This window comes from Heloderma suspectum, chromosome 4 (genome assembly GCF_057233095.1).
Source record: "Heloderma suspectum isolate Gila_16-S chromosome 4, 16-S_ref, whole genome shotgun sequence".
NCBI classification, from domain to species: domain Eukaryota; kingdom Metazoa; phylum Chordata; class Lepidosauria; order Squamata; family Helodermatidae; genus Heloderma; species Heloderma suspectum.
Window position 1 is genome coordinate 235267300 of NC_139461.1, and position 25664 is coordinate 235292963.

The window sequence follows — 25664 nt, forward strand, 5'->3', positions numbered from 1 at the left end:
AGGGAGTAGGCCAAGGCTCTCAAAGGGCTCTGCAAAAAAAAGTAACACGTTAAGACAGAGGTGCAGAACCTCAGGCCTGGGGGCCAAATATGGCCCTCCAGGTGGCCCCAGATGGCCATGCCACCCCCTTTCCTCCAACCACTGATCCCCATTCTGAAAGGCTGAAATACCCTCTCCTAAGATTTAGTTACGGGCAGTAAGAGCTTTAAGCAAAAACATGTTTTTTTTTGTATTTTGGCCCTCCCCCCCGCCAACTCCTTTTGCTTTGTGACCCACCCACCAGTACAATGCAGCCTCTGAAAGCTTCTCTGAAATGGAATTCGGCTGTCAGACTGAAAGAGATTCTGCACGAAGAGGACTGAAAGACCTAGGATACTGCCTGGGTAGCCAAAGGACGCAAAATACAGTGCTTGGCACACTACTGAAGCTGTAGAAATATTAAGAGCAGCAGTAGTAGATTCTTCTAGCCCATCAGTCTCTTATGCTGACAACAGTTAGTGCCTCAAGCCAAAAGCAACTAATGATGGTTGGGCCCACTTCGCATTGCTGTTTGGAAAGGTATGTTCTAACATCTGTCATCATATTTGCATCAGACACTCTTTTAGAGCAGACAAGCAGCATATGCATTTTAAAAATGACTTGCTGCGTGGAAGAAAAGAGACAACATGAAAATAGCCAGTGAAACTTACCTTGGGACCGGCTGCCTAGCTGCTAAGATGGCACAGCACCCTTTTTGTCCATCTATCACATACTGCGAGGACTGGCCCATATCAGAGGAGACAATCGGCAGCGGGGTGGGCTTGCCCAACTCTTGCTCATTACGGTACAGGCCAGAGACCAGGCAAACATGGTAGAATGTGGGATCCAGGCCCAAAAGAAAATCATAGAATATCACAAAACCAGACCTGCAGAAAGAAGAGAGTTTGTCATACTCATGTAGTAGCTAATGGTGCTACTTTCTCAGCAATGGCTGGGATCCAGAGATACACAAACTAACTTGTTCCAAGTCAATCACCATATGCTCAGAAGTAATGGTAATAAAGCTGGGAAAGGATGAACTTTACATGACAATGCCCACATGACTGTCAGACCAAATAGCCTATGCAAGAAGTCCAGTGGTAACTTTCCTTGGAAAAACTGCATATATGCCCCTGAAGCTAGGACAGTACGAGTAATAGAACCAACATACGCTGGATCATATGGAGCTGGTCCCAGGGAATCAGAGGGATCAAGGAAGTACTGGCTTGTAGCTGTGGCAGATGATCTCATGGGATCCTATGACAAACAGAAATTTGATGAATTTGATAAGCATTAACCCTAACAGAGTAATGAGGCATGCTCAAGCACTCAGTCCCTTAACAATATAACCCAACAGGTTCAAATAAATCATTCACCTCTGAGCCAAGCTCCCAGCATTTTTGCTATTAGCACAACATGAATCACTGAGTGTATCTTTTTCCAGCATGCAGCTAGCCCCACAGAATACTTTCTCTCCAGTCCTCCCAAGCCCTACACAAGTGAACATAACTTTTGATGTGCTTCCTAGACAATCCAGACCCATTCTGAAACACTGAAGCTCAGCATCAGAAAACCTATTCAGATGACCATGCAGATACAGAAAAATCCTACAGATGTGTTCTCCCTCCTCCTGGGCAGCTGATGCAGGGCTCCTGACACAACGCTGAGCATTTATCATGGCATGCCAGAAGCAGAATCTTAGCAGTGCATTGCATATGACTAGCCGGCTACTGATACTTTAGCTCAAAAGCCAAGGATTTAACATCCAGACCCAACAGATAGGTACCAGATCTACCTTAACATTATAGGAAAGAGCACATGCAAGATTTTTCTGTGGCAAACGTGTGCCAAAGTATTCATGTGAATAAGCTCTTAGCTAAACAAAACGCTGAGGCACATAGCATTCTTCAGGCTTCACAACCACAGCCAAGGGATGCAGCAGGGTGAGACAGGTGCTTGAGGGTGTGGTTTGCTGCACTACTGCCACTCCCTGTGCAGGGTGTGGGTGAGGAAGGACACAAGCCCTGCCTGTTTCCCTAGAACACCCTTCCCACACTAACTGCACACTGATAGAGAATGCAAAGCCACTGGAGCTAACACAAATACCGGGGAACCAGCTACCTGGGATGACAGCTCCAAAATCCAAAAGAGAAAAATGTGTATCATCAAATGCTTTTTCAACTCCATATGCAGCTCTTCTGTGCGAATCTCTCCTGAATTTCCCTAGAGAAAAGGGCACTCACCATGTTGCTAGCTAGAAAAGCAGGGTCAGGTAGCCCATGAAGATGATGGGGGGGGGGAGGTGGCAGCGGGGGAGCTACAGGAGGTGGCAGGAGGGGTGGTGGCCCCTTTCTGGGCCACCGTAGCTTCGTTGTCTCAGTGTCATTTCTCAGCCTGCCAAGCTCAGCATGCAGCTGAGCCATCTCTGCCATATGTACCCGCTGTAGCTTGGCCAGCTCCGTGTCCAAAGACCCTGGTAAAAAGAAAGAGCAGAACAAAGGAGGTAATGAATGCAGCACCACACCCGGTTACTGAGAGGGGTATGGCAAAGACTGATTTCCACCAAAAAAGCTTGCCAGTGCCAATGTTGGGAAAAGTATGTGGAGAGAAGGAACAGGATCCTGAAACATATTGATTAGTAGCTTTTTACCAAAGCCAGTTTAAGATTCAGTTTCATCTTTGCTGGATTGGTACCACCTACTGTTTCATACGACTTCAATAGCATTCATGACAAAACAACTACAGGTCTTGAATATGGAACCACTGGCCAAGACTGTGTGGAAATGTGCCCCCTCACCTTCCAAGCATTGCAAGGGGCATATTTTGTAACTGGCAACCCCTAGACAACAGAAGGAAGGATTCTGGAAAGTTGGGGCATGGTGCGGATCACAAAGAATAAAAACCTTAAGTGCCACCCCTGGAATCTAACGTGCATGTCAGGTGAATGCAATGGCTAGCACAATGCAGCAGAACACACAAACCATTTCTTCCATCTTTCACGATTTCCTCCTAATAATTGATCACTATGGAAGCTGAACTTAGTAAGCAGCAAACTGGTCTGGAATCATTGTCTACATATGTGAATATGGAACATCCTGGCCTTCCTGCTGAATAGCCAGAATAAACTGCCCCACATTGAATTGTTTTAGACACAAACAATGTGCCAAGGCTCTTGATTACAGAGGTGGCTTCCTGGCTTTTGTAAAAAATAACCATCCTGTCCAGCGTTGTGGACTATTATGAATCTCACGTTTCCCTAGCCATTATATTTGGCTCAGCATTAACAAAGCAAGCTAGAGGTCCTACCATCTTCCATTCTCCTTCTGTCCTTTAGGATCTTCATCTTTAATATCTCATCCTCCAGCCGTTGATTCTCCAGCTCAACAGACAGGAGTTCAGCATCCAGGCCCGGTGAGTACATGCTGGCCCTTCCTTCGTGTGCTGCAATGACAGGAAGGAGAGCCAATCAGCAACAAGGATGACGTGTGATGCTTCCAGATGGAGGGCTCTAAGAACTAACACTCAAAAGGCAGCGTGCTATACTGTCTTTTCTCCCTTAACATTTTTTTCTGGTGAGAAAAAAAGACAGAAGAAACTGTAAGAAAACATGGGAGGACTACAAATGGAAGACAACGTTGTCTGTATCTCCTGTAAAATTCTGTGAATGACACAACGTGGTTGCACAGTAAAACCCTTGTCTGGAAGCACCCTTGGAAAGGTGACTAAGGAAAGAAGTATTTGCCAAGGTTTCTGGATCTACATAACTAAGAAACAGTCCTATGGCATCTTAAAGATGTACAGATTTACTTTAGCTGAGCTTTCATAGGCAAGACCCTGTTGCCCAGTGAAAACAAATTCTCACATAATCTGCAAACAGTAAAGCCTTGTTGAGCAAAAGGGAGATGCACAAATTCTACATCCAAGGGCTCAAGAAGCAGCCTAGTCTGTGATACTATATCCAAGCTTGGGGAAAAAAAGACAGGGGAACAGAGCTCACACTTCTTCCTGCCCTTGTGCTCAGGCTTTGTTCCACCTTTTTCTAGTGCTACAGCCTCCACTTGCAGCTCATACATCTGATGGAGGATGCTGTGGTCGCTGCCTCCACTCTGCAGATAAGCCAGGTACAGGGTCCTTTAGGGAAACACAAAGGCATCATAAAATCCCTGATGGTGTTGCTACATTTTTTTTCTTGATAGAGTTTCCATGCCTTTATTAGTTGCATCTTAGGCAAAAATTCAACAGGCGCAGCTTTTCCTGGCATGGAGACAAACTGATGGAGAAAGCTGTACTTGCTGAGTCTCTGCATTTCACACAACTACTATGTGACCATGGAGGAGGAAAGACGACAGCCCCACTGACAGGGTCCTCCGAGAAGAGAGTTGTCTCCCCTCTCATCTGATTTAAAGTGTCCATCTCCCATCCACTGAAGACCATCTCTTGCCTCAACAACCTACCAGGGCTGCAACTGCAGAGCTTCCCAAAATGGATCAGAGAGGGGACACAGAAACAGAGGAAGCTGCCTTATACTGAGTCAGACCATTGGTCCATCTAGCCCAGTACTGTCGACACTGGCAGGCAGCGGTTCTCCAGGGTTTCAGGCAGGATTCTTTTCTTGCCCTACCTGGAGATGCTGGGGATTGAACCTGGGGCCTTCTGCATCCAAAGCATGTGCTTTACCATGGGGAGAAAGTTTCACAGGCAAGCAAACAATGAAAAATAGAATTAGTCAACATTCATATTAATTCTCAGGCCGTTTCTAGATGAGGCTTTTAATCCACTACTTTATTTATTTATTTATTTACTTACTTACTTAGGGTGTTTTTATCTCACTCTTCAGCTGAAAAAGGCTCTCAGAGTGGCTTACAAAGACGAATATTAAGACAGTCCCTGCCCTCGGGCTTACAATCTAAAAGACACGACACAAAAGGAAAAGGGATTGGGAGGAAGGAGGGGAAGGAAAGCAAAAACACCAATGAACAACATAAAGGACCAGGTTGGTCTCCCCCCTGTGATGATGTTCATCCTGGGAGGCAGGAGGTGCAGCCCCCCAGTGTCCCTCGGTTCTCTAGCCTCTTTATCACTGCTTTTTTCAGATTCCATTTTGGGATTAAGATTGGATATCGGGGCTTTTCCTTCTCTGCCTTTTTTAATGTTCTGCTACATAAACTCTAGGTGGCATGGTGGTATAGCGGAATCGCACAGCTATGCTAGAGTTTAATTCTGCCATTCCCCAAAATGCCGGATTTCCCACTGATGACACCACGCCCCCATGATAATGCTTGGAAAGCATGAGAGAGGCCCTGGACGATTATGACACCATCTAAAGCACCCACAATCCATGAGTAAGGAATGGTGAGTGCACAATAAAAGCCTCATTTGGAAACACTCCCATTTTACTGCTATTGCCCCATCCAGCCTTGCAGCTCCCTCCTTACTCACTGTATCTCTGAAGAGAGGGGTCCAACAGCTGCTGGAAATGGGATAGACTTGAAGAAGACCTTCTCCTCCACCTTCTCTGAAGCAGTGCCTGTCTTTATCTTAGTGGGAGGTTCCGGTTTGCTTCTAACCCAAGAAGGAAGCACAGAGAGGTATATAAAGGCCTCCTTGTTTTCTTAAGTCAATGATAATGCTAGATTCTTCCCCCTACCCACACAGCACAGCACCACCCAAGTTATGGATGAGTGGATGGATCTCCATGGCATGGCCTTTGACCTCTTCTCACCCTCACACAACGCATACACTGGCTTGGCTCCTATACCAAGTTCATAAGCAATGGCTGCCCTAGAACCCAGACACATGCATCCTGGGCAAGGCTCTGTCCACTGCCAGCAGTTGTCTCCCTTGGAGCCTTACCTGCTCTCTGCTGCTACCTGCAGAAGTCCCACCTGTTCTCTCAGGGCATCCAAAGCCAGTTGGTTCTTTTCCTCCTGGGTATTCAGCTCCACCAGCAGCTGTTCTATGTGAGATGTAGCTGAATTCCCTAGTTTCAGCTCTGACAAGCGCCTACGGATCTCTGGACAAATGCAAAATTGGTCACACTGTATTGGAACACCTGGCCCAAACCAACGTATTTCCAGATGTTCTCTGAATCCCTGTTTAGAATATAGGTTCCCCATTTTCCACTCTGTCATCCTACATCAGATCCCTGATCCATCAAGCTGGGGGACCCTTTCTCCCTTATGGGTTAGTATGCATCCCTCTGGCTTAGTTCTCAGAAGCAGCAGATCAGATAAGTAAACCTGCATCCTAACTGCAGGTGAGTGGTCACATGATGAAATATTCCCCCACCAAAAAAGATTCTTACACATAGAAAACTAGGATGCCTGGGAGAAGGCTAAGCTAGAACCTGCATCCCTGAAATGCTAATTTTATATGAGCATATACATTTTTCTGTTGTTATTTTTGTATGGAGGAGCAGTCTGTCTGATGTGATACAGTCCAGACACAGGCTTACTGTGTCATCGGCTGTTTGAGAGAACTAGGCCTCGTCTCTTTCCTTTTAATACACCCAGTTAACTGGGAGATCTCCAAAAAACAAAATTGTCTGCCGGTAGTACTTGAGGGTGGATTCTCTGTCTACTTGCCTCCTCTTCTCTCTACAGGGCTGGCCCTACCGTTAGGCAGAATGAGGCAGCTGCCTCAGGTTGCAGATATAGGGTAGGGGAATGGAGGCAAGGTGATGGAGGGTAGCGCAATATGGGCCATGTGGCCCACCCTGTGCCCCTAAACTAGCCTCAAGAGATGCTGTGCCATCAGCAGTGTTCAAATAAGATTCAAGTGTCAGCTTCTGTACATGGAATGGTGGGCACCATCTTGCCCTTTGCCTCAGGCAGCAAAATGTCTTGGGTCAGCCATGTCTCTCTAGAACATAAGATATGATAAACCTTATATGCCAGTCCCAGCTACTTCCTGGTGAGTGGAGGCTGTTTGTCCATTCTTTATCACTGCTTCATTCTCCAGTTCAGGCCATTCCCTTAGCCTGAATTAAAGGCAAGAGAGGAACCCACAGGAAGGCAACAATCCAGTATGGGCTCTAATTTTCTCTTACCATCCTTCTGCTGCTCCAGATGTTGGTTTCTGGTCTGGATATCAGCCAACTGACGCTCATGCGCTTCCGTCATTTGCTGTTGGCGCTGCCAGTATTTCTGCTGGTGGAGGATTTGGTGGCTGTTGTCATTCTAAGGGCAAATGAAAGGTGACAGATTCCAAATGGTCATTAGTCCTACAGCCAGTGATACAACCCTTCAGAGCAAAGTACCCTGAGGGACGCTATATGGCAAGCTAATTGTGAATTCCAGAAGAGTGGGCTCAGCACGTCCTCCACTGAAAGCCTGCACTGTGTAGTGGCTAGAGTGCTTGGATGTGGGAAACCCAGGTTCATATCCTCATTCATCTATGAAACACATTGGGCAAATCACAACCTGTATCAGCCTAGCCTACACTGGGCAAATCACACTCTTGGCATCTCTACACCAGCCTAAAATCCTGCATGTAAAACAGGGCTTTCTGCTTCCGTTTTAAATGCAGGATCGCAACGACTCCATTTTTCACCCGCTTCCTTTCCCCCCTCCCCTTTCCCCCTCCTTCTCCCAATATCTGACTCTTCCATTATCTTTCATTGATCTCGTTCCTCCTCTTGCTGCTTTTCCTCTTTTCACAGAGGGAACTCAAGCAGAACATAACGGGGTAATCTGATAGCTCGTTATCTGCAATCTATGTAAAAATGGAACAAAGGGCATTTAGTGCAGGAGACACCTTGGAGGTTCACAGTGTCATGTAAAGAGCCCGCAAACTTCCAAGAGAGACCCATCTCAATCGCAAGATAAAAGCTCTGTGTGAAGCCCTCTGTATCAGCTTTTCAGGTTACTGCAATGGTAACATTCTGCTCTGTTCCTTGAAAGGAAGAGCAGGACATAACAATTACAAATAAAGATAAGATCATATTAAATTGGATTGCATATATATATTTTGAACAACTGTGTGCACTGATTAAATTGGTTAGGTTAGTAAGAACAAGAGACACAGCCTTCTTGGTGATGGCTCCATAGTTATGGATCTTCCTTGTATCATTGTATGTTGCTTTGTGAGGGCTTGCCCCCCCCCCAAGTGGCATATAAATACCTTGAAAAAATAATTATTAGGGAATTTCTGCATAATCAATTTGTGTACAATAAAGACATATTCATTTCCCATTTTGCACAACTATTCCTTCAAATGGTACATTTTCTGAGCATTCAAAGTTCAAGTTTGTTGATGTGATACTTCCCTCAGCCAGCACACTGATTGCTGTTGCAATTGCTGTGTACTGCTGTTATTGCATTAATGTCATGGGCACCCCTTGAATATAGTGTATAGTCTGATTAGCACTGATGACTAACACATCTCCACTCTCATATCCACTTCTGGCTGTGAAGGTTTTATTTTGGCTTTCTTTTAGGCTATGTTCTAGTATGCAATGATTACATGAGAGCTGCCTGCAAATGGAAATGCACAGGAAGAAGCTCCACATGGCAAATACTGTGTATGAAGTTGTCTCCCCTCACAATTCTGGCAATTTTAAGCATATCATTGTCATACAAAATGAAAATCACTGGTCACATCATGTGATGGGCTGCAGTCCCAACATATATTGGAAACGTTGAAGCATTTATGACATTATAACCCTTAAAGAAGCAAATTTGGGATGGTTTTACCACATCACCAGGACAAAATGTTCATGTGAATTACCCTTCTACATTACACTTAATTCATTACACCATGTAAGCAGAGACACTAAGCAGCTTTTGTTATCTTCCCGAATAGCTTAGCAATAATCTCAGTTAAAATCACAACAGAAAGCATTCACAAGGAGGAGGGGTGTTGTTGTTGTCCTACATTCAGGAAAGTCCATTATGCTTTTTGCATGGGATCTTCTTGATACAAATCATTTATTGCAGTGTTCTCAAGAAGCTATCATGCTGCAGAATTCATGTATGATGGGCTGAATTCTTTGGAGGTTGAAGTCTCCCCCCACTACACAGCTCCTATGTGGGATTGCTCATCTAGCTATATTTTCCTGCAACAATTAACAGGAGGGAGGGATAGGAAGAAAACAAACTTCTTACCTCCTATTTTTATCAGCAGAAACCAAAGTGAGCAGATGGATTTTCAAAATCCATTTAAAAACAAAATAATAAAGGGTATCCTTTTTTTGGCAATTTTGGGTATTCTTTCAAAAGAATTATCACATGCTACACAGGAACCTTGCTCTGAAACTTTTAAGGCACAATCCTATGCATGTTTAGACAGAAAAATGTCCTACAATTCCCAGCATTCCTCAGCCAACCATGCTGGCTGGGGCATGCTGGGAGTTGTAAGACTTTTTTCTGCCTACACATGCATAGGATTGTGCCCCTAGTTGCTGCTTGATCACTTGTAGCTTCGCATTGGAAATCTACAATCCCTCCAACATTGAAATCCTAATACAGTAAGACCTGGAACCATGCCATCAAAGAAAAGGTTACCTATCATCTATGACAAGCCAAAGAAGAGAGTGGGATTTTTTTCTTGCCATATCGTATATTTACTTTTCACTTACCCAGTCACTGATTCACACCCCTGTCCTTACAAATATAGAAACATATTCACCCTTGGATGATTTATCATGTTATTTGTAGAATCTATCTTGTCATTGTTTGTTGCATCTCAGACTATCTGCACAAGGCCCTTTCCCCCTTTTTCTGCTTCCTTTCTTATTTCTCCATCCCTGTTATTTGGTTGATTCTATGTATTAAAAAAATCTATATATAAAACATTTTTTTAAAGCAGTGGAAAAGGTTACTTGGATATCTAGTTGAAGGGAGTTCCATTTATAGGGAACAGCAAGGAAAAAGGAGTGGAAGTAAGAGGTGGAAGAAGTGATCTGAGGATTTACAAGGTTAGTGTTGGAACTGAAGGAGAGGATAGGTTTGAATGACCTACAGGATGGAAGAGGAAGCCAGGAAAAGAAGCATGGTCAAAATGGCAGGCAATGAGAATTATATAGGAAGAAGAAAGAACAGAACAGTAGAAGTACATACAGAAAAACATGACAATAATCTATACAGGAAAAAAGAAGTCCGTGTTTTATCCTCCAACGTCCAGAGCCTTTCCTTATAATTGTATGTGTTTTTCAATTGCCTTATAGCCCTGCAATATTTTATAAAGTCCTATATCACTGTTTTACCTCTGTCTGGAAGGACTTGAATGTAGGAAGTGTGTCTTCCAGTGACATCCTCAGTTTGTGGAACTGTGAAAGGGAAGAATGATTTTAGTAGCATACTTAATTTCTGGGTGTTGGTTAGGGTTGTCATCTTATTTTCTAGCTCAGAACTGGAGCACTAGTAATTTGTAGACACAGGGAGTCTGTGATGGAGTAAAAATCTGAATCTGATGTTTAAGACTCAATACACTAAATTTCTCCTAGAGAAATATATTTACTATCTTACTTACTATCCAGAAGCAAAAATATTTTTCATGACTCACCCAACACACAATTTAATCTAGGCAGAAGTCTCAGGGTGCTTCCATTACTAAGAATCAAAAGGCATTGTTCAGCTACTCTGGCTTTAGTTCCTATCCAGATTGACAGTCGCCTCTGACAGCCTATCCAGTGCAGGATGGGAGGAGTGGTGAGGAGCGGATTTCCTCCTCCCTTCCCCCACCCTGCTTTCACAGCTAGACAGGAAGCAGCAGCCAGACGATACATAGGAAGTGTCGTACCACCCCACCCCTCAGGACCACCCCGTTTTCCCCAGTCTGCACTGCTCTTACGAATGTGGAGCCAATCTGCACTGCCTACGAGGCAGCGTGGGAGGGGGCTGGGGTCGGTTCTCTGGGAACCAACCTCAGAGCATGGGCTCCAAGGTCAGTTTGTGGGAACCAATGAATCCTATGGACATCTAGCTGCCGACTAGTGGCCATAGGATTGTACCCTAACCGACTTTTTTTGGGAAGAGAAAAGATGGAAGATGTGGTGGGAAAACACAGGAGAGCTACAGATGGAAGACAATGCTGTCTGGTCCCTTTGTAAAATTCCATGAATGAAGCAGGGCAATTGCACAATAAAACCCACATCTGCCTGTACCCTAAGATCATCTTCAGTGGTCCTTCTCCAGGAGCTACTGCCAAGAGGTAAGGCAGGTGGCTACCAGGAAAAAGGCATTTTCTGTTGTGGCACCCCGGTTGTGGAACACATTTTCTAGAGAGGTTTGCCTTCCACCTACATTGTATTGTTTCCAGCACCAGGTGAAGACTTTTTTTATTTTCCCAGGCATTTTTAGCATTTTAGTATTCCAGTTTTTTAGCTCTGCTGTCTTAAATCTGCTATTGTGGTTTAAATATCTGCACTGCTGCTAGGTTCTACTCTGATTGTATTTTTATTCTGTAATTTTAATCTATTATATTTTCTGTTGTATTTTTGTAGTTTTAATTTTGTGAACCGCCCAGACAGCTTCAGCTATTGGGCAGTATAAAAATGAAATAAATCTGGAAGTACACTAAGCACTGTTCTATAGGTTTATGAGGTGGCAAAATGGGGATCATCTGTGGGGAGGACAAAGCTGAATTATAAAGAAAATAGGGAGCTCTGTTTTCCCTTCCTTTTTTCCCTGCAGTACCTCTTCAGTCAGTTTCTTCAAGGCCTGGCTGTCTGAAATACTTCCTGTATGGTCAAAGCTTCTGAGGTGGTATGCTTGTTGCTCAGGTTCCTCATCTCCCAAATGACTGAAGTGGTGCCTCTTTGATTTTCGTTCGTGTAGCTGATGATACTGTTCCAGAGAAACCACGAGCCAGGACATAAAATAAATCAATGCAACAATGGTGAGTTTCAGGAAATATATTGTGACTAAGATTAAAAACTGGTGGAAGGCGGAGTGTCTAAATGAAGTCTTTCCAGGGAGCAGCTGTGAAGTCTGCTAAACATCCCTACCTTTCAAGAGACAAAGAGCCTTTCTACACAAGGCTTTTACTATGCGTTCACGATTGCTTACTTTGGTAGTTTACAGGTCTTTTACTGTCATCCTCCAGGGCTTCTCCTGTTCTTTGCAACCATTATCATGTTTTTTCCCTAACAAGGAAAGTCTGGTATTATTTAGAAATGGTGGAATGAGAGTCTCCTGTAATTGTGCAATTCTGCCAGAGGGCCATCTAGTGTGAAACATATAGATAAAAAGACAAAGAAAACCCCTGGAAAAAAAAGCACATGTAGAGGAGCCGGTCTTAATCCTGCAAAGAATCCAGAAGTCTCAGTAATAGTGTGGGATAAAAGTTTCATGTAGCATGCCCAAAAGGAGCCATTTTGTGAGGAGAAATGAGGAACCTAGGCCTCTACCACAAATAGCAATATTAACTGATATTTAAGTAGAGAAGGAAAGTATCCCAAAACAGATTGGGAATACTCAGATTTAAGGGCTTTCCAAATGATTTAAAAAATAGTTATTTCATAACCTTTAGTCAGTTGTTGTGCAGTATACGTTTTCCTCAAGGTAGTACTTGTGTTGCAGAAAAGTAACATTTCCCCAGAAGTCAAATGCAACACTTTGTTCACAAATGAGAAAGTGTGACACAAATCCACACACCCTGATGCCTTGCTAACATTTCCATTGCAGTAGGAAGCAACCATTGGGGGGGGGGGGATTTAGTTATGTAAATATCATGGGCAGCTAATGGATGGTGTCCATGGCATCACCTTTTATGAGTAACATAACATCTCCCCTTCCCCATGCTCACGCCATCTTAAACTTCTCAACTTCTTACAAATGTAATTTGCTTTTTGAAAAGCACAACACTCCTGTGCTACATCCCTGAAACAAAGGAGCATATACACAGCCTTTATGAAAACCCTTTTCCTTCAGCAATGCCTCACCATTTCCTGACCCTTCGGAAGCCATGAAGCTATGCTGGGAGCTCAGGGTGAGGATTTTGCACAGCATGAGAAGAAGGGGAGGGGAGGGGAGGGATCCCTTTTAAATAAGAGTATAGCCTCCAGTCTCTTTTGGACTGGCTGTCAGTGGAAGTAGAGCATATCAGCAGTTCTACTAGAAGCATAATTGGGGCAAAGATGAGAAACGGTAAGTTATTTTCCAACATACTAAAAGGTGAGTGTGAGTAATAAGATGTTATTACTCTTATATAGATAAGATACCATTTTAATATTTTACCTCTTACTAGTTATGTCTGTACATTGTTTCTTTCCTTCTATGTGGGAGAAGGACATATTTCTGCATGTTCTGATGCTAGCAGACATTCCATGTATAGATAGTAAAAAGTTGTGAGAGGATCAGGATCAATTAAAAAAACCCATCTGCTACTTACTGGAGAGCCATTTTCTTCTGCCTACTTCCTTGTGCCATATGTGCACATACTCAGGAACTAGTAGAAGATTGGCTTATTTTTATATGTCTGGACAGGCCTTATATCTTATATGTTTATGAGGTCATTAAAACTCAGCCACATAACTTTTCCCCTCCCATCTTTACCACCTATGCTAGTAGCCACTAAAATATTAGGAAGCTGTGGGTAAAAATACTTTTTCAACATGTCAAGATTCCAAAAAAGGGTGCCTCCTTTACCATGTTGTCCGGTGTCTCTGTTTTCTTAGGTTCTTTTCCTTTATGCGATGCGTGCCTGTTCTGGTTTCTAGCATCAGCTGCAGTTTCTCCTCCAATGCAGAATTTTTCCATGTGCTTCTCTAGCAGTCTCCTGGAGCGGAATCCCATCTCACAGCTGGGACAATGGAAAACCACCAGATCTGTCATTATGAGGAGTAGCTATGGGTGTTTATTTGGGGGGTTCTGGCCACTTGTTCTTCCTTGCAGGAAAGGGCTACACTGGCATTTGGAGTTTCCAGTTGCTATCCTTGTAACTGAGGGGTGGTGCCAGCCTGTCGAAAGAATAGAGCAAAGTAGCCCAGAGTGGCTGGGATCATCACCATGGCAGTGGGTGGCTATTGTTTATGTTTGCAGTTCACCTGGACTGCAATAAGTAAAACCAAGGGACTTGTAAGAGAGGTTTTTTAATGGCTGTTATCAGAAGGAGGGTGACTTGTATGTACATAAATACTGGGCCTTTATTTGCTTTTGGTATTTATGTAACTAAGAAGGGCCCTGACAGTGTTACCACACTGACTGCCAAGATCTCCCACCTTGGTTCTATAATACTGCAAGCTGGTATACAAATGCCTGCGTCAACACCTCCCCATCCTGCCCCACTTATACTGATCCCAACCATGCGGAAACTGTAAAAAAAAAAAGTGTACGATGGGAATGAGAAATAATGAAATAACCAAAAATAAATGTGATGTGTAGTAGTAACAGTATCTATAAGAGCTATTATTGGAAACCTTTCAGTGCAGCCGGAGAATCTGTGGAAAAAGAGGGTGCCAGATGAATCCCTGTTCTAGTGGCTAGTGGGAAGGCAGTTAAGAACATTGCTCCATTACAAAACAACAACTACACCTGTCCTCCCTCCTTCTTTATTCGTTTATGTGCAGGATAAGAAGCTCAGAAAGTAGACTGATGGTGCTTCCAGACAGCAGGCTCCTAGTGCTACCATAAGAAACCACTGTGCAGCTATTTTTCTCTCATTAATGGATTTTCTGCAGTAAAAAAAAAAAAGACTGCCGAAGTAGTGGGAAAGCACAGGAGGGTTACAAGTGGATGACGTTGCTGTCTGGAACCCCCACCCACACACCCATAAAATTCCAGGAACGAGGCAGGGCAATGGTGGGATAAAAGCCTTGGAAGCATCCATACGCTACTTTCCTATCCACCTTCTTCAGACTAATGGGAGCGTATGTCTGTAACTTCCTTCCTGCTGAACTGCCGCTTCTTGGGCACGATCGCGCAGGCAGGAACTGGGGGGTTCATCACACGAGGCTTTTATCCTGCTATTGAGATAGCTGTCACGGAAGTTTGCGGGCTCTTTAGATGACCACCCACCGGCCAGCACAGAATTGGGAGGAAAGGGGTTCCCGGAAGCTTGGTGATCCCCTCGGAAAAGACGGCTCCAAGCATCTCCCCTGCCCTTACGGGCTCTGCTCTGGCACACATCCGAAGTAGACTGCCTTCTACGAGTCTGTTCAACCGGGCGTTATCAGTCACAATCTCCCAACCCATTGCTAGCACACGGGCTTAAGTGGGCATCTAACATGCGTATCACTGTTCGAGCATGCAAAAAGTATATTTGAGTTGAGCCTCTATTACAAACAAAAGGTACCGACGCCATAACTGTAGAAGAAAACAATTACGGAGGGCGCCGCTTTGTAGTACAACGCTTGATTGTTCCTCCCCTCCTACGTAGTGAGGGCGGGGCCTAAAGCAGGACCTGTCCGTGAGCTTATTTGCTTTCAGCTGCAACTGTGATGCATTGCGCTGAATAAATTATTTCTTTGTATTTTCGGTTTATTTTGTATAGTGCAATATTAAACTTAGTAGTACTAAGCTTGTTCCAAGTATGCTTCTTATCCTGATATCCTACAGCTTGTTACGTCCTTCTTTTTATCTTTCATTATCAGAACTAAACAATATTTTTTTAATTTTTAGACCAGAAACTTAAACTTATTTTATCCGATTTGTCTAACGATAGATCTTTTCTCAGAAGCAAATCTAACTGAATTTGTCTTAACGTTTCATCTCCATATATGCTTTCCTAGGAGTAAGTCCCCTTGAACTCAGTGGGGCTTACCTCTGAGTAGACACACATAATTAGGATTTTGCTGTTAGGATCTTTAGGCCTAAGACGAGTTCTTCATTTTTCTAAGACATAGACATAGAATCATAGGGTTGGAAGGAGCCTACAAGACCAGATATAACTAATAGCAGTCTATCGTTATTGGGGTCATCTATAAAACAGAATTCCATCAATCGCATTTCTCGGATGTATATGGAGTCTTTTCAGTAAACATTTATTAACCAAATAATTACATTATTTAATGAAAGGGTGTGAAAATGTAGCATTGTTAGTAGTGTTGAACTTGGACTCGAGAGACCAGGTTCAAATCTCACGGAGCTATTATGCTCCTTGGGTGGCATTTGGTTACTCTCTCTTAACCTAACCTACCTCATAGGGGAGTTGTAAGATAAAATGGGTGTGGGATGCCACCTATGCTGCCTGAGTTCCTTTAAGGAAGGGTGGGATAAAACGTAAGTAAGAGTGGAATCCTATGCATGTTTAGACAGAAAGAAGTCCTACACCTCCCAGCATCCCCCAGCCAGCATTGCTGGCTGGAAGATGTAAGACTTTTTTCTGTCTAAAAATGCATAGGAGTGTGCCTTAATTCTAGCGTATCTCATTTTCTCATATTCCTACAGGAATAAAGTGGAGTTTGTTTCTGCTACCCTGACGCTAAACAAATAAGCATCATTTTGTTGTTAAAAGAAAAAACGAGGATATTTTTAAAAGTAGAAATAATAACATGAGCATCTGTAACCATGTCCATTCCCGGTTGGCTGTCCCCTGACTATAAAATGTTTTTGAAAATAAGGACGGATACTGGGGTGCGCAGTGGGTCCTGAAGCTGGGCCTCCTCGCAACTGCTTCCATCACCTGCCGCTCTTTGGGTAATCCTTGAGTGGGCGAGCTGGAGTTTGGTCCCAAGGTCCAGCCATAGCTGCACCGCTGTTACCTCCTTATAAACTGGGAGACATCGACAATCTGTTTAAATAAAACCTTACATATAAACAAACAAAGAAAAAAGACGTTATACTTGGGCTTCTATTCTCAATCACTGTGCCGACTTCACTATTTTTGTTTGTTTGTTAATCATACAAACCAGAGCTGGACAACTTGCGGCCCTCCAGATATTGTTAGACTGCAGCTCCCATCATGCCTCAGTCCAGCAATATCAGATATGTATTTATTCTACCAGTTTTGGCTTGCATGGCATTCTGGGAAATGTAGTTCTCCGGTAAATAAGCGGGAAAAATTGAGAGCGGGGTAGGTGCCGCACAGCATGCTAGAAGATGTAGTCCTGCGAGAGTTTACATCACCTGGCGTAATTTCCCGGCGGGCTTTGCGGCGCGCCCCGTTCAAAACGGCGGCAGTTGGTTCAATGCTCCTTCGCAATACCGGCTGTTGAAGGTGGGAGAGCTGCTTCTTTGCTGGCGCCTGAGATTCTTCTGGTAGTATGGATTCGAGCGTTTATAGGTGCCTTCAGCCTGGGCTGTCGATTAATATTCAGCGTAGCAATGGTAAGTAAGGGTCAACTGATCGCGTTTCTTGCCAACCTGCGTTGCAGTATCTTTTTCCGCATTCCATACCTAACGTGTTCGGTCTCTTCTGAGGGCTTTGTGGGGTTAATGCGCATGCGCCACGATTACTTTCACCTTTCCTCTGGCGTGGTGGGGCTCACGTAGCTCCAGCGTTTTACAAAGAAGGGCTGAAGCATAAACTGCAGGCTTCTCTTCTCTCTCCCTCCCCGCCCCCGTTTCTTCAGGCGTCTTGAATTCTCCAGGAGGAAAATCTTCAGGCATCAGAATGCAATATTCCTACGTTCTTCGAGTTGTCGCTAGGAGTTGGATCCCTGTGTTTCCCCGCTGACATTGTTCCTCCCTGCGAGCCTCGTGAATGTACGAAGCTGCCCCATAGGAAGTCAAGCCGTTGGCCAGTCTAGCCTGGTGTTGTCTGTTCTGACTGGCAGCGGCACCGGTGTACTAGTGTAGCAATATGAACTATGCCTCATACTGTGTCTCTTGTTAAGTGCTTTTTGAAGAGCAAGGGGACAATAATTTCAGAATGAAAATTCCGCTGGAACCTTGCATTGTTCTTGCCTCTTTGCAAAACTTGATTTGCAATCTCCGTATCTGTAAGGATAAAACTAGTGTAATGCAACTGCTGTCAATCATGGGAGTAAGTCAGTGCTGCTTTGGCAAAGAAGTAGGTCAGTGATCTGGACACACAATTCTTCTGATGGGCTGCTTTTGGTGGAGAGTTCCATAATGGTAGCCACCACAGAGAAGGCCCTGGTTGATCTTCCTCATCCAGCAGAACTGTCTCAGAAGGTCCTTTTAAATAACTTTTTTGAAAATACATTTTTAACACAAAACTCACTGCTATTCCCTCATCCTCAAACATTGCAGTTTTTAGCCATTTCTCTGAAATGAAAAACTACAATTAATACCTTAAACATATCTTAATAACTGTGAGAACAATAGCAAACAAAGGCTTAATTTGATGGGTTAGAATGCCAGGTAGTGTTGGAAGACGTGTAGTGCCTTTCTGGGAGAAGTCTTTGCTTCAAAAAATTAAGCAGTCAGGCTTGTATGGTGAGATGCAGCCCTCAATTATGTAGGTCCCAGGCTGTTAAGGGCTTTATAGGCCAATTATTTAACTCTGTGTCTGGAAGCTAACCAGTTGCTAGTGCAACCATTTTATAGAATAATTTGGTTTGATTACAGTTTTCTTTGCTTTTGTTTTATTTATTTGTTTATTTAAAATGGTTAATTGTTCATTTAAAAGATTTATATCCACCTTCAGATTGAATGCTCCACAACCTGGCTTACAATAAGATTCCGTGATATGCACACGAAACCCCAAGTCTTTATGATCAAGTGTTTAGTCCACATGTGGGCAACCCTAAAGCTTAGTCCCTTGGGGACCGAGCAGGCTTCCCATCAGCTGTATAGTCTGATAGTAGCTGGTAGCTAGAATGGTGTTATTTCAGAGAGGGAGGGGAAGTGAGGAATTAATCAAATAAAACAAAGCAAAACAAAAAGGGGATGGGACATTCAGATCTCACACTTTTGCCCTGCAGTGTTGGCAAGCACCACCAAATAAATGAGATTTGTTCATCACCAATGCACACATTAGAAAATTATGCCAGACCATTTTTTTGTTTCAGTTCACAGGGATCTGGGAAGTTATTACCTCTTCAAAGTGGTTTGAAGGACTCTTTACAAACATACCCTTCTAAAATTGTCTTTAAGCCCTGGATACAATAGTCACTTTCTGCTTAGCAGTTGCATTCCTAAGGCAACTGTCAATGCCTGGAAACATCAACTATAGCTACCTAAGTTATAACTGATTCTGTTTGTATGGGGCTTTCAGCAAAGGGCTCACTGTCCACATTCAAAAACATTACTTGAGCTTCCCCAGGTATACTTAAGCCTATTGGCTTGTAGAACATCCTCTTGTCCCTAGCATGGAGCTACTGAGATTGATAAAATAGACATAAAGGCTCATAATGAGCTTTTAAGACTTTCAAGGAAGTTACCTGGAGGAAAAGAATACTACAAAGTTATGCTTCCTTGGACTATTGGTCAAGAGAGTGGGGGCAGTTATCTTCCTATGGTACTTCATTAATACCCTGCTCCTTGGTTGAGGTGAATGTCGGAGAGGAGCTTGCACCTCTGTGGCAGGATCTGCATCACACTCCTCCAATAAATGTTTCAGATTAGGTGACCTTTCAAGGTATCTTCCTCTATGCTTTTCTGACTTGATGAAATTAGTCCTTTACTGAAGTTGACATAATCAAAACATATTTTATTTTATTCAGGTGCAGTCCATGGTGCCACTATCAAGACTGTGAGTTTAGAAAAAATGACTGTATCTGTAGAATGGACAGAAAATAGCAGTATCAAAGGGAAGGAGGTGAGAATTGGAAATGCATCCTTATTCTTTGCCAGTGCATTCAAGCAACGGCAACTTGGGCTGTAATCCTATACACACTTACCTGGGATTAAGTTCCATTGAACTCAATAGGGCTTACATTTGAGAAAATGCATTGCCCTTCTAGTGTACAAGCTACTTACCTGGATTTCTTCAGTAAGTGTTGGGTTAAAACCTTCTCCACTGTCAGACCAGGCTCCCTTGTGACTCCAGCAACCAAATACTTTTTAAGGAGACAGTAAACTCCTTTTTTACAGCAGGACACAAGCACTTCACCAGACACCATGGTAAGAATCCTTTGTGAGCCCAAGCTCAAACTAAATCGGATTATCCAAGCAGGAGCCAGAAACAGAGTCTTAAAGTCCAGCAGTATATTCCATGGCAGGGTCCCAACACACAGGATTCAAGGCATGCAAAAGTTCACAGTTCAAGAATAATCCAGCAAAGGTGTGTCTGGGATCGGCGATGTTGTACCACAAGCTCTTGTGCCTCTACGCCAGCTTTTATGCAGGGGCGGGGCAATTGCAGATGCTCACTTGTGAATCTATAGGGGATCTTAGCCTGAGGTCAAGAACTGCGCCACGCAGGCAGATTCTTCTCCTTTTTCAGCGGTTGGCGCTGCCTGGGAGACAGTGTTGAGCATGCCCATCTTTGGCTGAGTCTACCTCCACCTTGCCCCTTATCAAGTAATGTTTCTCAGGTGGGGCAATTTGGCTGCTTCTTGCCAGGCTTGCTCTGGCTGGAGAGAAGGAGTAGCAGTGCACCCCCGCCCCCCGTGCAATCTACTGTGAAACCAGGAGAGACAACATAGCAGCCCAAACTTGACCAGGCCCTTGAATCAGACTCTTCATGTGAGACCACTCCCACCCCCTGTAATGAGACCACTCCCACCCCCTGTAATGCACATAATACTTTGTGTAGAGTTAGTAAAAGGATTCCAAACCTAAACTGTTTTGCCTATCTCTAAAGGTTTGTCAATAATAATTCCTTCCCATTTTATACCTGATAGCCTTTTATTCATTCCCCATTCTTCCTCTTTGTGGGAGTCCCACCAAATGGCATGGTGTTGGGAAAGTGGCTTCCCTAAGAGGCAGGCTGACTTTTTATTTTCTTATTAGTATCCTTTAACTTATCAATGTGTTTGTAAATATATGAACTGGTGTGGTGGAGTGGCTAGAGTGTTGGACTGGGAGTCAGGAGATCCGGGTTCTAGTCCCCACTTGGCTATGGAAGCTCACTGGGTGACTTTGGGCCAGTCACAGACTCTCAGCCCAGCCTATCTCACAGGGTTGTTGTTGTGAGGATAAAATGGAGAGGAGGAGGATTATGTATGCCGCCTTGGGTTGCTTAAGGAGGAAAAAAGTCAGAATATAAATGTAATAAAATAAATAAATCAATATAACACACAAAGCAAAGTTTCAGTCCCCAAGATCTCTTACCAGTTAAAGCATAACTAACCTGTGTGAAGTGATGCTGAATATGCATTCTTAAAAACATAAGAACTGTCCTATTGGGTGAGATGAAAGTTCATAATTCTTTACAAAAATAATGAGATAAGAATAACTAGATATCCAGGTAGCCCACTGGAAATTTTCCTGGGGGTTGTGGACCACTTTCTACCCCTGGTAAGTGTTGCATAATGTGGAAGTTTCCCTAAAAGCAATTGGGTTCTCTGGCTTGTAAAGCTGGATAATTTTAGCCTGGATTCCTAATTCACTCAGTTGGGAGTAAGTCTTTCTGAGCTCAGTAGGGCTTAACTTATGAGTACACACAGCTACAATAGAGCTGCATAATAAAATGTATGCGTTAAAAACAATGTATACAGAGATGTTTATTAACTTTTCACATAACACAATACACACAATAAAATAAAAACCTACACTTGTGTTAAAATGAGTAAGAGGTGTGTATAGGAGGTGAATGGTTGACCTGGAGTCTGAGGTTCATATCTGTATTCCTCCTGCTCTAGAGGTGCCTCTGCAGCTCAGGAAAATGGCTGTTAGAATATTGCAACACTAGCAACAGGATTATGATGTCGCTCTAAGGTCAAGCAGGTAGCCTGAGGTGACATGATATCTCTGGACATGCACAAAACTAAGAGGGAGAAGTCAGCCACAAAGACTGATTGGTTCAGGATTATATAGCAAATGCTTCACTTTTGGCAGTGTAAGTCTTTGTTAGAATTTATTTCAGTGAATAGTAACTGCTTAGCAAATAGTATACTCTTACAGCAGAAATCAGGGAATGATAGGGATGTACTAAGATTATCTAGTAGAGATTAAAGCATTTGTGGCAAATGGGTTTTGCCAGTGTCGTTTAAGTGCAGTGTCTTCCATGGAACTGTGGGGCTTGCATAATATTGGAGGGCAGCTTGTTTTTAATAAACATCTTAAATATCAGCTCACAGCAGCAGTCATGCCCCTGCCCCAGTTGACCTGGATGTATTGATGATATGTGAGATTGATGCTTAAGTATGTCTTAGATTTTCCATTCTCTTTTGTATATTTTTCTCCTTGCAGATTGACCTTGATGATGTGGTAGCAATAAATCCAGAGCTGTTTACAACTCCAGTTGTTGCTGATGCAAAAGACAGCATTCCTGTCCGGGAGAATGTAACCACACAGGTAGGTGATCCTGAAGTTACTCCTATGATACTTACTTCAGCAGCAAAGTTCCTGAACTGTTTACACTTCAAGTGTGGTTTCAAATTTAATGAGTTATTTTTAAACAGTTTTAAATAGTTCGCTATTTCATGCTTGTCTCTGTATTAACTTCTGAGGTTTCAAACATTTGTTGCATTGTTAATCCCTATGATAGCTCTTCATCAGTATTTGTTGTTCTGTAATTTAAAAAACACACACCTCAGTATACAATTAGCTATATATGCTGTGGGTTAAAAACAGACTATCTGATCTACAACACTGAGTGTGGCTCTACTCGCTTACTTTCCAGGAGATAATTTCTGTCTCAAAGAAAGAACAAATTTGTATTCTAAAAGTACTGCTTGCTGTTTTTCTCCCTGCATATCTTAACAGCAGTTAGTTCCGCTGAGCAAGGGGGGCAGGTGGAGATATGTGTGTGTATGTGGGTAAGGAAGAATTAGGTGGAGAAGAGCTGGGAGCCCAGTGGAGGGGCGAGGTATGAGTGTATAGCCTGAAAGAAGCATGAAGAGGGCAAAGACAATTCAGAGGGAATTGTGAAGGACAGAGGCAATGGACACGGATGATGGGTCAGATATGTAGAAGGAGCATATTGGACAGAGTGGCAGCTGTGGCCATAGCCTAGACCCAGGGGTGCAGAACTTCTTTCAGTCCAAAGATCAAATTCTGTTTTGGAGAAGCTCTAAGGGGCTGCATTCCAGCAGTGCCTGGGGCTGAAGGCAAAACAGGTAGAGCCAAAAATACCAGCACATTTTACCTTAAAGTTCTTACAAGCGGTAACTAAGCCCTAGGAGAAGCATTTCAATATTTTAGAAAGGGCAAAAAACTGCACAAAAGCTGGGAAAACCCTAAATGATTGGTTTTTTGGGGGAAAGGGGTGGGGGAAGGTAACAGGGACTTCTGGGGACCCCTGGATTGGGACCCCCAGCCTAGACAAGGGGTGAGAAGCTAAAGCTAGGAGGATCATGTGCAAAAGCACACTGAGCTTCTTTCACACCTCTAACGATTGCCTAGAGGAGAAAATATTGGCAGGAGCAGCTTTTCTTGATAAACTGGACAAACGTTTCTTGACAACATTCCTCTTTCTGAACAGTTATTGGAGATATATAAGCCCCTGCTGTCCACTGCTTCATTGGGCAACCCTATTTGTGGCTGTTGTCTAGCTCTGTCCAAACTCTGCCTCTTGACTCTCACCTTTAGTCCAGTTATCATGGTCTCAGTGAGTCTATCCTTTCATTTCACCATTGCTGGCTCACTTTTTCCCATTGGTGCTCTGCAGTTTGGATTTCCAGAACGTTGCACCAAATCAACTCTGTAGAGGAGAAAATTTTCAACAAATATGATAAAAGTCCATGTCTTTCACATGGCAATACCAATGTCTGCTTGAAGGGTTGCTATACACCTTTTTTCATTCATTCTTGCTTGTATGTAATGCCATCGAAATACAATTGGAAGTTTCCTTTTATTCCACATTTGAGGTGATCGTTAGTCCCTCTTACAGATATCTCCATTGTACTGATAATATTACTATCCCTTTCCTGAAATTTTCTTTCATTCATTCATCCAGGAGTCCACATAATATAATTTTTTGCAAGCATCCCTTTAAATATTATTAACGTTTGCAAAAATGTTAACAAAACAGATTCTGTGTTACTTTAACTTCTCTACACCCTCAAGACTAATTTTTTTAGTTGTAAATATTAAAGCTGTATGGGAGACTGATTCTGCATCTTGGTTTAAGTTTAATTATGTCAGATCTATCACCTACATGCAAATCAAAGTACCTGCCTAGTCAGACTAGTTTTCTTCCAATTAAAGTCACTGATGGCCCTAGCCATCATGGCGTCTTTTGATAAATAACTGAGGTTTTGGAAAATAAAGATGACAACATCACTTTTCAAATTATCCTTTATATCAGATTAGGTCATGCATTTACCTTCACACTCCATTTTTATTTTAAATGGTCAACTCCCACCATTGGCATAATGCATTGGGACTATGGCATAGTAATAGTGTGAGACACCTGGAAGTGCCATACGCCCTTCCTTTTTGTTGCAATGCTCTTGCTTTTATTCTTGGAACTTTATAATTCCAAATATATTAATTTAAATTAGTTTGTGTTGAAACTTTTCCTATAGCTTTTTGACACCTTATTAAAAATATTTTTTTGGCAAAATGCTCATTTGGATTCCCTGCACTGTGTCTCATTTGTTAAGGGCAGTGGTGTTCTTAACTGAATTGGAGACGCTGAAGCTCATCTGGGGTTAGGGTTACAGTCTGTTCTGGATGGGGTTGTATGGGGGATTTTCTCTCCTGCACTGTCACCACCTATGGAGAAACTGCTCCTTCACTGCGAAATCCCACCTATGGGATTTCTTATTTTTAGAAAATACTTACTATTTCAGGGCCTGAGGAATTCTCTTCCACTATAACTCAGAGTTCCACAAGCTGATACATTTCTGCTGCCACCCATTCTCCTAGAATACTTAAAAACCTCCTAGGAGTTTGGCATGAGATGGGCACCAACACCAGCAATAAGATGAACTATTAAACAAGCTGGTTTATTAAAGGGATATTTTGTATATAAGGGGGTACTAATATTTGCTTTGGGGTTTTCAAAAGAATGCTTGCTGTACTTCTTAAGGACTCAAGAGACACTGTTGCTAATACAAGCTTCTTAATGATTTCTTTTGTTGTTGTGTATTCGGTCAGTCGCTTCCGACTCTTTGTGACTTCGTGGACCAGCCCACACCAGAGCTTCCTGTTGGCCATCGCCACCCCCAGATCCCCCAAGGTCGAGTCCGTCACCTCCAGAATATCATCCATCCATCTGGCCCTTGGTCGGCCCCTCTTCCTTTTGCCTTCCACTTTCCCTAGCATCAGCATCTTCTCCAGGGTATCCTGTCTTCTCATTATGTGGCCAAAGTACTTCAGTTTTGCCTTTAATATTTTATTTATTTATTTATTTATTTATTTATTGCATTTATACCCCGCCTTTTTTCCTCTTGCAAGGAACCCAAGGCGGCTTACATTCTCCTCCTCCTCTCCATTTTATCCTCACAACAACAACCCTGTGAGGTGAGTTGGGCTGAGAGTCTGTGACTCAAGCGAACAGTCTGGCTTTATTTCCTGGAGTATGGACTGGTTTGATCTTCTTGCAGTCCAAGGCACTCTCAGAATTTTCCTCCAGCAGCACAGTTCAAAAGCATCTATCTTCCTTCACTCAGCCTTCCTTATGGTCCAGCTCTCGCAGCCATAGGTTACTACAGGGAGTACCATTGCTTTAACTATGCAGACCTTTGTCAGTGTGATGTCTCTGCTCTTCACTATTTTATCAAGTTTTGTCATTGCTGTCCTCCCAAG

At 43.2% G+C, this 25664-nt stretch overlaps 2 protein-coding genes across 21 annotated transcripts in view; one reads left to right on the forward strand and one right to left on the reverse strand.

Moving 5' to 3' along the window:
- The window catches only part of CCDC17 (coiled-coil domain containing 17), a 51022-nt gene extending 33425 nt beyond the window's left edge, over positions 1-17597 (reverse strand). For 10 of the 18 annotated variants that reach the window (XR_014790579.1, XR_014790581.1, XR_014790580.1 and 7 more), the window contains exons 1-13: positions 16808-16874; positions 16582-16704; positions 13608-13761; positions 11655-11804; positions 10223-10285; positions 7067-7196; positions 5872-6031; positions 5458-5580; positions 4016-4149; positions 3325-3459; positions 2262-2491; positions 1190-1275; positions 690-905 (exon numbers count right to left, since the gene is read on the reverse strand). Coding sequence is in view for 15 of the 18 variants with exons in the window: in XM_084852708.1 (XP_084708834.1) it covers positions 690-905; positions 1190-1275; positions 2262-2491; positions 3325-3459; positions 4016-4149; positions 5458-5580; positions 5872-6031; positions 7067-7196; positions 10223-10285; positions 11655-11804; positions 13608-13761; positions 16582-16643 (1643 nt within the window). In the remaining 3 variants the exon portion in view is untranslated. The other 8 variants (XM_084852707.1, XM_084852711.1, XM_084852705.1 and 5 more) reach the window with 8 other exon arrangements.
- KIF2C (kinesin family member 2C) overlaps positions 10709-25664 on the forward strand; it is a 43857-nt gene continuing 28901 nt past the window's right edge. For 2 of the 3 annotated variants that reach the window (XM_084852721.1, XM_084852720.1), the window contains exons 1-3: positions 17050-17225; positions 19529-19623; positions 22161-22265. In XM_084852721.1, the coding sequence (XP_084708847.1) occupies positions 17162-17225; positions 19529-19623; positions 22161-22265 (264 nt within the window). In that variant the 5' untranslated portion in view covers positions 17050-17161. Of the gene's footprint in view, positions 11170-11651; positions 11857-17049; positions 17226-19528; positions 19624-22160; positions 22266-25664 lie in introns of those variants that run through there. The other variant, XM_084852722.1, reaches the window with a different exon arrangement.